The 16,667-nt window shown below is 35.7% G+C and overlaps 1 protein-coding gene across 3 annotated transcripts in view; it reads right to left on the reverse strand.

The window, feature by feature from the left end:
* Positions 1–9,608: 9,608 nt before the first annotated feature.
* The window catches only part of vars2 (valyl-tRNA synthetase 2, mitochondrial), a 103,233-nt gene continuing 96,174 nt past the window's right edge, over positions 9,609–16,667 (reverse strand). For 2 of the 3 annotated variants that reach the window (XR_009827080.1, XR_009827081.1), the window contains exons 29-31: positions 15,549–15,698; positions 15,241–15,461; positions 9,609–10,838 (exon numbers count right to left, since the gene is read on the reverse strand). Coding sequence is in view for 1 of the 3 variants with exons in the window: in XM_062056767.1 (XP_061912751.1) it covers positions 10,770–10,838; positions 15,549–15,698 (219 nt within the window). In the remaining 2 variants the exon portion in view is untranslated. The remainder of the gene's footprint in view (positions 10,839–15,240; positions 15,462–15,548; positions 15,699–16,667) is intronic. The other variant, XM_062056767.1, reaches the window with a different exon arrangement.

Consider the following 16,667-nt stretch of genomic DNA (forward strand, 5'->3'; position numbering starts at 1 on the left):
CCCTACTAGGAAAGGTCTGCTCCCATCGGGCGGTAAGTGTGTTGCGCCACTGAAATGTTATTTGTAGATTAATCTGCTAAAGTTGTAATGTTTGATTCATTGAATGCTATGATTTATTGAACTTTGTGCTGATCAGAGATTTCTCTGCTCTGTGTTCCAGGCAACTTAGGGGACCTGATCAAGTCATGAAAAATGCAATAATTTGTTTTGTTTCAATGGAAGCCCCAATCGGGAAAGCTTTAATTTAACCTTTATTCAGAAAAGTGACTGAATAAACCAACGCTGCTACATTTGAACATTAACAGTGTTAAGATTGCATATATCTGCGCTCTTACTCTGTGTGTCTTTGTTGTAGAGGTTGGATGTTGTAGCGCATGTTCTCCACTTGGGGCGCTCTGGTGCTGTGTAGTGTCTAACACAGCAGCAGTTGTGTGTTCAACAGAAGAACAAAATAAAGTATCCTTGGAGAGAGGACGTTGATGATCGAACTCGAAGAAAGTGTCGTTCATGTGCATGCATAAAGAACACCATTAAGCTCAAACACCTTAACAAACAGAACTGTTGGTTTGTGCCCGCACATCACATCACATACAAAAATTAAAGATCTTTGCTCCTTCTCAACTCTGTGCTAATATTCTTCTCACAAATAAAACCAATAGTACATTAATGTCAAATCTTACTTGTGAAAAGTAATCCCCTGATTACTATTTTCAACAGTCCGCTCATTTCAGCAGGAAAATATCTTTGTTTTCTACCTGTCAACTGTCAGTTTAGGCTGCTCGCCGGCTCCTCATTACCACTTCAAGATGGCGGCCAAATTGCTCGCGTCACAGCAGCCAATGCTGCGTCTACTTATAAGATGTCTATGGTTATAACGTCATTGCAAACACGGCAATCTGTTGCGTCCACTGCAGTTCGCTACCTTATTCATGCTTTTTGTCAAGTTATTTTTTTTAAAGCAGGGTTGCATAACGTTACGTTAGTCAATGTATCACACACAGTAACGTAACGTTAGACGGCGGTCAGCAGCACCGCATATTTTAGGCACCTACAAAAAGACAAACATAGTCAAATAAAGATCAGCTAAATTGTATACTACATTAAGAATATGTGTACATATTGCGTAGGGCCCTGACATCTAAAAAGTACCAACTCTGTTCATTGTTATGTTCATGTATTGTATTGTTTTTCATGTGTATGCACACATCAACACACATACTGTATGAGATGAGATCAATGAGATAAGGTCAGAACAGGATAGAAACGGCTGTGGAACTAGTTACAATGCAATATGCCATGGAAATACGATGTTAACACTTTTGTGCAAATAAGTACAGTTGCACTTGTTTTTTCAAATGTGTTTATTCTGTAAAGGAATGAGTTAAATGTTTAAAATTACTGGTTAATAGTGCTATTATGAAGTGCAATATCAGCACTATTTTTTTCCTACAATTTCAAATGCACTTGTTTTAATAAATAAATACAGCATTTTAAAAGCATACACAATCTGTGTAAATATAATAATCTGTGGTTAAAAGGACTTGAAAGGACTCGAAACTCAAAATGCAGGACTTGGGACTTGACTTGAGACTTTCCAGTCTTGACTTTGGACTTGAATCTGGACTTGCCTGTCTTGACTCGGGACTTGACTCGAGACTTGAGGGCAAAGACTTGAGACTTACTTGTGACTTGCAAAACAATGACTTGGTCCCACCTCTGTCATTTACTCTTTCAATTTCTATTCCGTCTATTTGTATTTGTGTTTGACTTTCTCTTCTACTGTTACCAAATAGCATTATTTTAGTTTTACTGAGATTCAAAGAGTCTGTTTTTGTCAAACCATCTTTTTAATTTGTTTATTTCTTCTGTTATTTGTATTATCTTCTGTGTTCTCTCATGAACAAAACGCAGTTGTATCATCCGCAAATATTACTAACTTTAAAAGCCTACTGAAATGAATTATTTTTTTTTAAACGGGGATAGCAGATCTATTCTATGTGTCATACTTGATCTTTTCGCGATATTGCCATATTTTTGCTGAAAGGATTTAGTATAGAACAACGACGATAAAGATCGCAACTTTTGGTATCTGATAAAAAAAGGCTTGCCCCTACCGGAAGTAGCGTGACGTAGTCAATTGAACATATACGCAAAGTTCCCTATTGTTTACAATGATGGCCGCATGAAGTGAGAGAGATTCGGACCGAGAAAGCGACAATTTCCCCATTAATTTGAGCGAGGATGAAAGATTTGTGGATGAGTAAAGTGCAAGTGAAGGACTAGTGGGGAGTGGAAGCGATTCAGATAGGGAAGATGCTGTTATTCAGCTGGGAATGACTACAACATTAAATAAACACAAGACATATATATACTCTATTAGCCACAACACAACCAGGCTTATATTTAATATGCCACAAATTAATCCTGCATAAAAACACCTACGTGTTTGTTATGCTAGCTCCTAGCTCCTCTGCTAGCTCCTAGCTCCATAGAACGCGCCAATACAATTCAAACACCTGATCAACACACACAATCACTCAGCCCAAAAGACCGTTCACCTAACCCAAGGTTCATAAAGCTTATATATTTTTAAAAAGTTACGTATGTGACGCGCACATACGGTCAAGCTATCAAATGTTTAGCAGCCAAGGCTGCATACTCACGGTACCTGATATTCAGCTGGGAATGACTACAACAGTAAATAAACACAAGACATATATATATACTCTATTAGCCACAACACAACCAGGCTTATATTTAATGTGCCACAAATTAATCCTGCATAAAAACACCTACGTGTTTGTTATGCTAGCTCCTAGCTCCTCTGCTAGCTCCTAGCTCCATAGAACACACCAATACAATTCAAACACCTGATCAACACACACAATCACTCAGCCCAAAAGACCGTTCACCTAACCCAAGGTTCATAAAGCTTATATATTTTTAAAAAGTTACGTACGTGACGCGCACATACGGTCAAGCTATCAAATGTTTAGCAGCCAAGGCTGCATACTCACGGTACCTGATATTCAGCTGGGAATGACTACAACAGTATATAAACACAAGACATATATATACTCTATTAGCCACAACACAACCAGGCTTATAATATTCCACAAATTAATCCTGCATAAAAACACCTACGTGTTTGTTATGCTAGCTCCTAGCTCCTCTGCTAGCTCCTAGCTCCATAGAACACGCCAATACAATTCAAACACCTGATCAACACACACAATCACTCAGCCCAAAAGACAGTTCACCTAACCCAATGTTCATAAAGCTTATATATTTTTAAAACGTTACGTACGTGACGCGCACATACGGTCAAGCTATCAAATGTTTAGCAGCCAAGGCTGCATACTCACGGTACCTGGTATTCAGCTGGGAATGACTAAAACAGTAAATAAACACAAGACATATATTTACTCTATTAGCCACAACACAACCAGGCTTATATTTAATATGACACAAATTAATCCTGCATAAAAACACCTACGTCTTTGTTATGCTAACTCCTAGCTCCCATGCTAGCTCCTAGCTCCATTGAACACGCCAATACAATTCAAACACCTGATCAACACACACAATCACTCAGCCCAAAAGACCGTTCACCTAACCCAAGGTTCATAAAGCTTATATATTTAAAAAAAGTTACGTACATACGCAAAAAAAAAAGTTGCGCACATACGGTCAAGCGATCAAATGTTTAGAAGCCAAAGCTGCATACTCACGGTAGCACGTCTGCGTCTTTGTCATCCAAATCAAAGTAATCCTGGTAAGAGTCTGTGTTGTCCCAGTTCTCTACAGGCGTCTGTGTATCGAAGTCAAAAGTCCTCCTGGTTAGAGTCTCTGTTATCCGAGTTCTTCCATCTTGACTGCATCTTTCGGGAATGTAAACAAAGACGCGCCGGCTGTGTACTGTTGTTGCTGACTTCGTTCGAAAAATACGTCCGTTTCGCACCGACAACTTTCTTCTTTGCTTGCTCAGCTTCTTTCTCCATAATGCAATGAACATAATTGCAACAGATTTACGAACACAGATGTCCAGAATACTGTGGAATTATGAAATGAAAACAGAGCTTTTTTGTATTGTATTCAATGGGGAAGGCATACCTCTGTTCCCCGGGCTACGTCACGCGCATACGTCATCCTCAGAGGCGTTTCGAACCGGAAGTTTAGCGGCAAATTTAAAATGTCACTTTATAAGTTAACCCGGCCGTATTGGCATGTGTTATAATGTTAAGATTTCATCATTGATATATAAACTATCAGACTGCGTGGTCGGTAGTAGTGGGTTTCAGTAGGCCTTTAAATCTTTTGTAACTTTACAAATATCATTTATATAGAGATTGAATAATTTTGGTCCTAGTATTGATCCCTGAGGTACACCACAGGATATATTTAGCGTTGTAGTCGTGTGTTCGCCTAGCTTCACGTATTGTTTCCTGTTTGTTAAATAACTTCTTATCCAGTTTAAGAACCCTCTGATGCCATATCGTTCTAGTTTTTTGATTAAAATATTGTGATTAATTGTGTCAAATGCTTTAGTTAGATCCATAAACACTGCTGCCGCACATTTTGTTTACTATCTATTGCATTGGTAATTTCTTCTGTAATTTCAATTAAAGCCATCAAAGTTGAAACATTAGCTCTGTATCCACATTTGTTCTCTTCGAGTATTCTATTTTTGTTTGTGAAACTCTCTAATCTGTTTTTGAACAGTTTTTCAATGATTTTAGAAAATTGTGGAAGTAAAGAAACAGGTCTATAATTTGTTAAATTGGTGTTTGTCTCCAGTCTTATAAATTGGTGCAACTTTAGGTATTTTCATTTTGTTTGTAAATTTACCTGTTTGAGATGATAGGTTACTAATATAAATTAATGGTCCTGAGATCTCTTCAATAACCTTTTTTATTGTTTCCATATCAATTCCATTACAATAAGTTGAAGTTTTAGATTTGCATTTTTTCACGATTATAACTATTTCCTCCTGTGTCACATTACTGAGGAACATGGAGTTGGGATTTCGCTCTATGGTATCATTATAGTCCTCAATTGAAACTGGGTCTGGAATAATTTCTTCCAATTTTGGTCCAATATTTACAAATTATTGAAGCTTTCAACTACTTCCTTTATGTTGTCATAATTATGTTTCCGCCTAAGAAGTATTGGGTATAATCCCTCTTAGTGCCATTTTTGATAATGCTATTGAGGGTGTCCCATGTTGCTCTCATATTGTTTTTGTTCCTGTCCAATAATTCACTGTAATATTCTTTTCTACATGATCGTAGTATGTTTGTTAGCTTGTTTTTATACTTTTTGTACTTATTTTCTGCCTCTGTAGTTCTTTGTGCTATACATTTTCTATATAGTGTATTCTTCTTATTACAAGCATTTTTTAATCCTTTTGTCATCCATCTTTGATTATTCTTTCTCTGCTTTCTACTGAGTTGTTTCCATGGACAATGTTTGTCATAAAGTATTATGAACTTGTTTAAGAAATGTTCATATGCTTCATCAACCTCTTTTTCATTGTACACATTGTTCCAATTTTGCTTTTCTAGCTCAATTTTGAAAGCAATCATCATCTTCTCTGTGCAAAGTCTTAGAAATGTCCTTTTGTCTTCCATGTTCTTCTTGTAGTTTCCATCATATATTGTGAAAACTGGCAGATGATCATTAATGTCGGTTATAAGTAGACCACTTGTAGTGTTATTATCAAAATCATTGGTAAAAATATTATCAATAAGCGTGGCACAGTGTGCTGTAATTCTGCTTGGCTTTGTGATATTAGGATATAAACTGATGCTGTACGTTGTATCAATGAAGTCACCAATAGACTTCTGCTTGTTAGGGTTCAATAAGTCAATATTAAATTCACCACATAAGAATTTTTTTTTTTACCATTGTCCATGTAATTTGCCTTGATCCATTCTTCAAATGTTTCTATACAGAACTTAAAGGCCTACTGAAACCCACTACCACCGACCACGCAGTCTGATAGTTTATATATCAATGATGAAATCTTAACATTGCAACACATGCCAACACATTAACTTATAAAGTGCAATTTTAAATGTCCCGCTAAACTTCCGGTTGAAAACGCCTTTGGATGATGACGTATGCGCGTGACGTAGCCAGTGAAACAGGAGTATCGGTAGCCCATTGAAGGTAATACAAAATAGCTCTGTTTTCATTTCATAATTCCACAGTATTCTGGACATCTGTGTTGGTGAATCTTTTGCAATTTGTTTAATGAACAATGGAGACTGAAAAGAAGAAAGTTGTAGGTGGGATCGGTGTATAGCGGCTGGCTGTAGCAACACTTAAAGGAGGACTTACTTGGATAGCAGACGCGCTAGCCGCCAACCGCATCTGTGAACGGGTGAAGTCCTTCGTCGCGCCGTCGATCTGGAACGCAGGTGAGCACGGGTGTTGATGAGCAGATGAGGGCTGGCTGGCGTAGGTGGAGCGCTAATGTTTTTATCATAGCTCTGTGAGGTCCGGTTGCTAAGTTAGCTTCAGCGTCGTTAGCAACAGCATTGTTAAGCTTTGCCAGGCTGAGAATTATTAACCGTGTAGTTACATGTACATGGTTTAATAGTATTGTTGATCTTCTCTCTATCCTTCCAGTCAGGGATTTATTTATTTTGTTTCTATCTGCATTTGAGCCAGATGCTATCACGTTAGCTCAGTAGCTAAAGAGCTTCGCCGATGTATTGTCGTGGAGATAAAAGTCACTGTGAATGTCCATTTCGCGTTCTCGACTCTCATTTTCAAGAGGATATAGTATCCGAGGTGGTTTAAAATACAAATCCGTGATTCACAATAGAAAAAGGAGAGAGTGTGGAATCCAATGAGCCAGCTTGTACCTAAGTTACGGCCAGAGCGAAAAAAGATATGTCTTGCACTGCATTCTAGTCCGTCACTCTAACGTTCCTCATCCACGAATCTTTCATCCTCGCTCAAATTAATGGGGTAATCGTCGCTTTCTCGGTCCGAATTGCTCTAGCTGCGTCGAAAACAATAGGAAAATATGAGGAGGCGAACAACTGACTACGTCACGCTACTTCCGGTAGGGGCAAGGCTTTTTTTTATCAGAGACCAAAAGTTGCAAACTTTATCGTTGTTGTTCTATACTAAATCCTTTCAGCAAAAATATGGCAATATCGTGAAATGATCAAGTATGACACATAGAATGGATCTGCTATCCCCGTTTAAATAAAAAAAATTCATTTCAGTAGGCCTTTAAGTGATCTATATATACAACTGATGAATATGTTTTTGCTTTTTTCCTGACATATTTCTATTCTAAGATATTATCTATAGCAAATGACATGCTTTTTACCACTTTGTAGTTCAGGTTCTTCATCACGTACACAGCACTCCTCCTTCATTTTTGTTGGTTCTGTTTCTGTGACAGCGATCACTTTGAGGGGTTCGTTGATGTGTTCCAAAAAGTTCTTAATGTTGTTGTAATTTGCATACAAGCTTCTGCTATTAAAATGAATAATTGACAATTTGTTATCACATTTAATGTTGCTATTATATTGTTCATCTGTATAATAAAAACAGTTATTACTGATGTGGGAGAAAAAAATTGTATCTAGATCTATATCATTTTCCAAATCCTGGTTTTTGTTGCAGAAGTTTTTTAGATCCATATTTTATTGTTCAACAATTTTTGATGTTGTTTCAATAATCTCTATAAGTGTAGGTGGATGCAAACATGACACAAACCTTCCCAATTGTTAGAAAGCCCACTGTTTAATATGTTTGTGTGTATGCTTCACTGATGAGAGTATTTGGTGAACATCGTTTTGTTCTACTAATTTCGGGGGTTCGTGAACTCACCATAGTGTGGACTGTGGCGCAACAGTTTGTTTACATGTAAAATCTTCCACTCCTTCTTTGTCTCATTTTGTCCACCAAAAGTTTTATGCTGTGTGTGAATGCACAAAGGTGCGCTTTGTTGATGTTATTGACTTGTTGGAGTGCTAATCAGGCTTTGTTCACTGCATGACTGCAAGCTAATTAATGCTAACATGCTATTTAGGCTAGCTGTATGTACATATTGCATCATTATGCCTCATTTGTAGGTATATTTGAGCTCATTTAATATCCTTTATTTTTTCACTCTTCATATATAATTTATTTTTGCATGTCTCATGACATGTATGTGATATTGGCAGCATTTCTGAGTTGTTTGTGTGCCATGTTGTTCCAGACCACAGCAAACATTACCTAGCTTGCCAAAGATTGTAATAAATCTATTAAAAGAAGACAGTCTGCCGTTTCCTTTAACTTGGACACAAACATCTATACCTTTGGCCATTAAAAAAGCCAGTAATTTCCAAGAGTTATCCCTCCTTCTGAGTAGCCTCTGATTTACTAATGGTTTCTAATGTTGTAAAAATGTGTAGAATAAAGATTACATTTCAACATTTCTGTCAACAATGATTTGCTTCAGGCTGTGACACATAGTCATTTTGATAGTAGGCTATTATAGCTGTTATAGACACTGACATCATGTGTTGCCTTCATTATAAGACGTATATACGGCTTTTAATTTTTTGCAGCTCCAGACAGATTTGGTTTTTGTATTTTGGGTTCAATATGGCTCTTTCAATGTTTTTGGTTGCCAACCCCTGGTTTAGAGTGACCTATAGCCATATTTTTTGGTGCTAAATAAGAGACAATAGCATTACATTTCAACATCTCTGTCATGTTAATGCTTCGTCTTTGTTATATCTGCATTGCAAATGAAAATTGGTTCTTAGTTGTCTTACCTTGGACAAAGAAAGTTTAAGTAAATATATAAATGCATGTAAACAAAAAAGAAAGTAAAGATGCCTGTGTGTTGTGCAATATTTATATACTACAGTACATTACCCAGAAGGCTTCGCACTGTAGACAGGAACAGGAAGTTGGTCTGAACCAAGTTAGACGATGACAATTGTGTCGATTTAACAATAAAGAGTCGATATATGTTGCCGTTCCTGCTTTTGTCGACACAAGAAACAAACATTAGTTTTGATTAAACAATTGGCGTGTGCCTTTGAGCACCTGTCCAGTATCATCAAACAATAAAGGTTACACATACAGTACAGGCCAAAAGTTTGGACACACCTTCTCATTTCAATGTGTTTTCTTTATTTCCATGACAATTTACATTGTAGATTGTCATTGAAGGCATCAAAACTATGACACCTGTGAAGTGAAAACCATTACAGGTGACTACCTCTTGAAGCTCATCGAGAGAATGCCAGGAGTGTGCAAAGCAGTAATCAAAGCAAAGGGTGTCTATTTTGAAGAAACTAGAATATAAAACATGTTTTCAGTTATTTCACCTTCTTTTGTTAAGTACATAACTCCACGTGTTCATTCAGTTTTGATGCCTTCAGTGACAATCTACAATGTAAATAGTCATGAAAATTAAGAAAACACATTGAATGAGAAGTTGTGTCCAAACTTTTGGTCTGCACTGTATATGGCAACAAAAGAAGTATCCCAAACTTTCCTTTTGTAAAGTAAGTCTGTATATAAGATATGGGCATTTACATCAACAATATGGACAGGACAGGTAAAAACTGGTATAATGCAATCAATCCTAGCACACACAAATCCCCTTTTATTATTGCCATATTTTCTTGACCCAGTTGAACAATTCATAAATATTTTTAAATCATGTACAGTATAGTTACACATGATGCAATGTTACACGGCTGATTTAAAAAATCAGTGCCAGCAAAATTACTATCATAGTTCCACAACAGAGCAGCATTCATAACCAATCATGTAGATTTGCGCACACATTTGAACAGATATTTTTTGAGCACATGCACACAACCCACAATTTTGTCTAAAATGGTAACGGCACGGGCGGCGCGGTTTGTTTGGTAGAGTGCCAGCAACTTGAAGGTTCCAGGTTCGATCCCTGCTTCCACCATCCTAGTCACTACTGTTGTGTTCTTGGGCAAGACACTTTACCTACATGCTCCCAGTGCCACCCACATTGGTTTAAATATAGCTTAAAGATGTAGATAATGGGTTTCACTATGTAAAGCGCTTTGAGTCTCTGGAGAAAAGCGCTATATAAACATAATTTTTTCACCTCACTTCACTGTCAATGCACTCGGAAATATGGTTGTTCTAAACCAGGGGTGCCCAAACCTTTTCCACTGAGGGCCATCGACTGACAAATCAAAGGATGCGGGGCCATTTTGGTAGTTTTCACCTTCAAAACCAATACCATATATAAATGTTTTTTTAAAGAACTACAAAATACAATTTTGGTAGAAATTCTGTGTGAATGCTGAAGAACCAAAGCTGAACTGAACTGTAAGAGTTAGCGCGCAGGCCAGATAGCATCAATAACAAAAAATAGGAGCAAAATGAGATAAAAAAGATGGTAATAATAGCATGCTTACAGTTTGCATTAGTGAAATACCAAAATATACATGCTAACTGTAACACGCATCAAGTACCAAAACACTGTATATTACTCTGAAGTGTGTATCTGAAATGTTTGTTTAAAATGCTAGCTTGCTAATGTTAGCATGCATCAAGTATCAAAATATGACTGCTGTGAACACTTCCAAAATTAGCAAAAAAAAGTACTGCACTTTGGACACCCCTGTTCTAAACTATGATTAATACTAACTATTATGACTTCTAGAACCATTTATACTATTACAACCAGGATTTGTTGTCTTATGATTGTTACGACAGTAGTCAAGAATATTAGTGCAATATTTGCTGGTGGAATATTATTTGTACGCCTGCAGCACCTTTAGCTGATCCTCGATATTCTTCAACTCCTGCTGGAAGGCTGACATCTAAAAACAGGAGGAAAAAAGAACACAAGTGAGCAGTAAGATCTAATATATACAGTAAAATAGTATATGACAATATTTTAGTTTTTCATAGTAATGTACTGTAACATGCACTCACATATCAACAATTACTTTGAAATTCATAATTCCTCATTCAATTAAATTAGTTTCTGAATTTCGTTTTGATATTTATGCCAAATGTATGGATTAAATATTATTGTGTTTGCATCGGTGGCTTTTACACTCCTGTTAAGAACAAATAGCAAAACCTGGGCTGTTTTAATAGTATTGTGAAAAAAAACTTAACCAAAGAAGAACCTCTTTAACACAACCAGTAGGTGTGTCCCTATCCGATCAGGGTGATATCAGTAAAAAAAACAAAACATTTTACTAATAGATGGATTATGTCGGGCTGCTTCTAAAATGTCCAATATAAGAACTGCAATACAAGCAGTAGGTTCTGCTCTCGCTAACGTCTCTTCTTGCTAGCTTAGCAGACGGATAACTGGATGTCTCCATTTGAAAACCTTTTAGGGTTTTTATTTCAGAACACTGAAATTGAAATAACGTATCGGTATGTCAATATAATTTACATGAGATACACAAAAACTTATCTTTGACATTCCACCATAAAAGAAATGCATTAAAACAAATGCGCTAGCTCAATGCTAAATTACATTGGAAATGCCATATTCAGTGCATCCAGAAAGTATTCACAGCGCTTCACTTTTTCCACATTTTATGTTGCAGCCTTATTCCAATTTTTTTTTCTTCCTCAAAATTCTACACAATAAATACCCTATAAAGTTTTTTTTGTTTTTCATTTTGCAAATTTATAAACAATTAAAAAGTAAACAATCACATGTACATAAGTATTCACAGCCTTTGCTCAAAACGTTGTCGATGCACCTATAGCAGCAATTAGTCTTTTTAAATACAAAGCTTGGGCAGTTTTGCCCATTCATTTTTGCACAATCCCCTTTGCAGCACCTCTCCAGCTTTCATGGAAACAATTAAGTAGGAAGCGGGAAAAGAACAATCAACCATGGATGACAAAAGGACTAAAAAATGCTTGAAAGAAAACAAATATTATATAGAACATTTATAATACAAAAATCTATAAAGGCAGAAAATAGGTACACAAAGTATAAAAAATAAGCTGACCAATATTTTACGAACATGTAGAAAATAATATTACATCATTATTTAGACAAGGACAAAAATAACGAGAGTTATATGGGGCATCCTCAATAGCATTATTAAAAACAGTGCAAAGATGCATTACCCCAAATACTTTATTGACAAAAACGTAACAAACGACAATACAAACGAAGCTGTGGAACACTTTAATAATTACTTTGTAAATATTGGAACCAACCTAGAGCAGAGAACGGGTCAGTTGAAGACTGGAATGACTCTAAAGATAGAAATTCCAACTCAATGTTCCTCATTAATGTGACAAAGAGAAAATAATTAAATTTGTAAAGAAATTCAAATCCAAGACTTCAACTGATTTTCACGGAAGAGAAATGAACGCGACAAAAAAACAAGTTATTAAAGAAATTTCAGAACCTTTGACGTATATTAGCAATATTTCATTTCAAACAGGAAAATTCCCAAACAAAATGATAATAGCAAAAGTAGTACCAATTTATAAGACTGGAACCAAACACCAATTCACAAACTATAAACCTGTTTCTTTACTGCCACAGTTTTTAAAAATCATTCGATTCAAAAAATTATTCAACAAGATTGGACAAATTGAGAATCAAAAGTGGAATACTCACAAACAACCAATATGCATTAATCAAAATAACAGAGGAAATTACCAGCGCAATAAATAGTAAACAGTGTGCAGCAGCAGTGTTTATGGGCCTAACAAAAGCATTTGACAAAATCAATCATAATATCTTCATTACAAAATTAGAACAATATGGCATCAGAGGCCTGGTCTTAAACTGGATATGAAGCTACTTAACCAACAGGAAGCAACACGTGAATCTAGGTAAAAATATATCAACAGAGCTAGAGATATCTTGCGGTGTACCCCAGAGATCAATACTGGCACCAAAATTGTTCAATCGTTATATAAACAACATTTGTAAAGTTACAAAGAATTTAAAGTTAGTATTATTTGCAGACGGCACAACTGTGTTTTGTTAAGGAGAGAACACACAGAAGCTAATACAAATAACAGAAGAAATGAACAAATAATAAAGATGGTTTGACAAAAACAGACTATCTTTGGATCTCAGCAAAACTAAAATAATTATATTCGGTAAAAGTATTAGAGAAAGTCAAACCCGAATACAAATAGATGGAGTAGATATTGAAAGAGAAAAATAAATCACATTTATGGGCGTAATTATAGATTATAGAACTGGAAATCTCATATAAAAAATATACAACATAAAGTGGCAATAAATATTTATATGATAAATAAAGCAAAATATGTTCTAGACCAAAATTCACTTCATATTCTCTATTGCTCGCTAGTGTTACCATATCTGAGTTATTGTGCAGAAATATGGGGAAATAACTACAAAAGTACACTTCATTCACTAACTGTGTTACAAAAAAGATTACTTAAAATAATACACAATCCTGGACATACAAACATTTTATTTATTAAATCCAGAATATTGAAATTCAATGATTAGCAAACAGTTAAAATTATGCACACAGCAAACTATAACCTGCTACCCAAGAATTCTTCTCAACAAAAGAGGAGAAATATAACCGTACAGAAAATCTAATTTAAAACATCTGCATGCACGTACAACACTTAAGACCTTTAGCATATCAGTATGTGGAATTAAATTAAGGAATGGTTTAAGTAAAGACATCAAACAATGTAGTAGTATGAGGCTGTTTAAGAAGTGGTTCAAATTACAAGTGTTTACAAAGTACAAAGTAGAAGATTTATGATAAACGTCATGAATTTATTGAAAATTAAATGTTATCCATCTCATTAAGCGGATCTTAACTGATTTAACTACTTATGAGAAGAACTGATGTATTTAGAATACATTGAGATAAATCGAGTACAAATTGAGAACAGGAAGTATGTGTTAGTAATTGTTATGAAGAGAAAAAGGGGGAAGATTAGGTAAGCCCTGCTTCTTCCTACTCCATTTTGGACATCATGTAAAGAAAATATGTAAAATTTGTGATGTATCATATCGATACTACATACAATATATTTTAACCAATCAACCATCAGGTTGGATGAAAAGCGTTGGTTTTCATCCAGAATTTCTCTTTTTATTGCTACATTCATCTTTCCTTCTATCCTGACGAGTCTCCCAGTTCTTGCCCTTAAAAATATCACTGATTATTACTCACTGCAGAGTTATGAGAGCCAGCAAACATAATAAACCATCACCTTCTGTGCAACGTCTGCTGTCATTAGGATGTTCATATATTCTCATTTAGATGAAAAATGACCACAATACTCGCGAATAAACTGGGTGTTAGTGGGGGACCAAGTATCTCTTCGTGTTGTTCTTGCCATCTCAGGGTCCTAAATGGCTGTCAAAGTGTACTAACATGTCGGAATACGGCCTCTGACTTCTTCTGTCCAGGTGAGATGCATGATTTATGATCTACAATAAACTTCCAGGAAGCAATGAAGCGAGGAAACACCTCGCCAGTTGATCATGTCGAAATTGTACACAAACTTGTGATCACAGCGCTGGTATAAATAGATGTCTGCGTTAGCGCTTATAATAGCAATATCACTAACACTGGTTAATATTCAAATCACAAAATGTAAATGGAGTATTGTTGGTGGTTTTTGAATGGTTATTTATTGGATTTTATTGGAAAAATAGAGGAGCTCCCATTGGCTCCGCTGTAAGCAGACTTTTATTTACATTTATTAAATTTTTAGAATGCATTAAATCAAATCAATCCGTTGTAATGTCTTTTATAATGATTGTGAATGGTAGGCAACATTCCAAAAATAGTGCAGTACCCCTTAATGTGTGTGTGTTTGCATGTTAGCATTTAAGCTTGCGAGCTGGCGCCAGTCAGTCCGTGAGTTTATCAAAGTGCAAATATCAATGTCAGTTCTTCTATCATTCTAATTTAAAACAGTAATACTAACCATCGGGAGTTTTACCGCAGTTATCATTAATACCGTGCATCCTTACTTACTTAAACTCTGAAACGCATTCTGTTCACTTAAAATTATGTAGTTGATGTTAAAGTATAATGAAGCCTGCTTGTAGCTTGAATGTAAGACTTTATTTTCAATTACCCCTAACAGACAGACAGGAGCTAGAAGAAGCTTAGATATTTAGGTTGGGTTACCATAGAAAATGCACTGTGAAATTCTTCACATGGTGTGAAACCAACTGTAATTACTGACACTGAAAGAGAAGGATTGTTCTTGCAGACCTACTGCAGTTTTTCAAGCTCCTTCAAGTTGGATGGGAAACGTTGGTTTTCATCCAGGAAGTTTCTGTACATTGCTGCATTCATCTTTTTCTCTTTCTTTACTAGTATCCAAAATTCCTGCCGCTAAAACTTCCCCACAGCATGATGATGCCACCACCATGCTTCACTGTGGGGATGGTATTGACCTGGTGATGAGCGGTGCCTGGTTTCCTCCAAACATGATGCCTGGATATATATTGTATCGGAAGTGGAAAAGGTTGTATTGGGACTGTCAGGACACCCCTATTAACCATTGATGAAGCCACAGCTCACCTTATTGTCCATCTGTTCCCTGACTTGTGCCGGGACCTTGGTCAGGTAGTCTGGAGCTTGAACTTTGCAGCGGATCTCCTCCAGCTTTGAAACAAGCTTACTACTCCGTTGGGTGAGCTGGACAATTTGTTTGTCAATATTCATGCCACTCTGTAAGAGGATTCAAATAGGTGACAAAAGTATTTATTTTCATGATACATATTCAGACACACACACACACACACACACACACACGCACACACAAATACTTAATTTCTACACAATATATGTACGGTCTTCCTCGAAAAAATTTTCACAATCCATCTAACTGAATTAGAAGAGAATATAATTGAAAGCTGAAGTATTTCTGTAGTTCAACTAAAAAAGTTAAACTCATATTCTATCGATCAACTACACACAGAGAGAAATATTTCAAGAATGTATTTCTTAAGAATGTTGATCATTATCTCACAAAAATGGGAAAAAACTGCAACAATATCCAGAGCTTTTCCTTAATCTCTTTGTCATCATTGAACTACGTTTTTACCTGCACCTGTATAATCATACTTGCCAACCTTGAGACCTCCAATATCGGGAAGTGGGGGGTGGGTGGGGGGCGTGGTTATTTACCGCTAGAATTCACCAACTCGAGTATTCCATATATATATATATATATATATATATATATATATATATATACATATATATATATATATATATATACATATATATATATATATATATATACATATATATATATATATATATATATATATATATATATATATATATATATATATATATATATATATATATATATATATATATATATATATATATATGTATGTATGTATGAAATACTTGACTTTCAGTGAATTCTAGCTATATATATATATTTATTTTATTTACATAAAATAAATACTTGAATTATCTATCCATTAGATGGCAGTATTGTCCTGTTTAACTTCTCTGTTCATGACTGAGAAATCATTTCGGCCGCCGTGTTCAATGGAGAAGTCTGTTCTACATATTTACAGGCAACATACACCTTCCCCTTCGAACTGTCCTGGATGAACTGAAATTCTTGTTTCCATTCGTTTTGGAACTTGCAAGCGTATTTATATTGTGGGAAAGCGGACG

Source organism: Entelurus aequoreus, linkage group LG08 (genome assembly GCF_033978785.1).
Source record: "Entelurus aequoreus isolate RoL-2023_Sb linkage group LG08, RoL_Eaeq_v1.1, whole genome shotgun sequence".
Lineage (NCBI taxonomy): Eukaryota > Metazoa > Chordata > Actinopteri > Syngnathiformes > Syngnathidae > Entelurus > Entelurus aequoreus.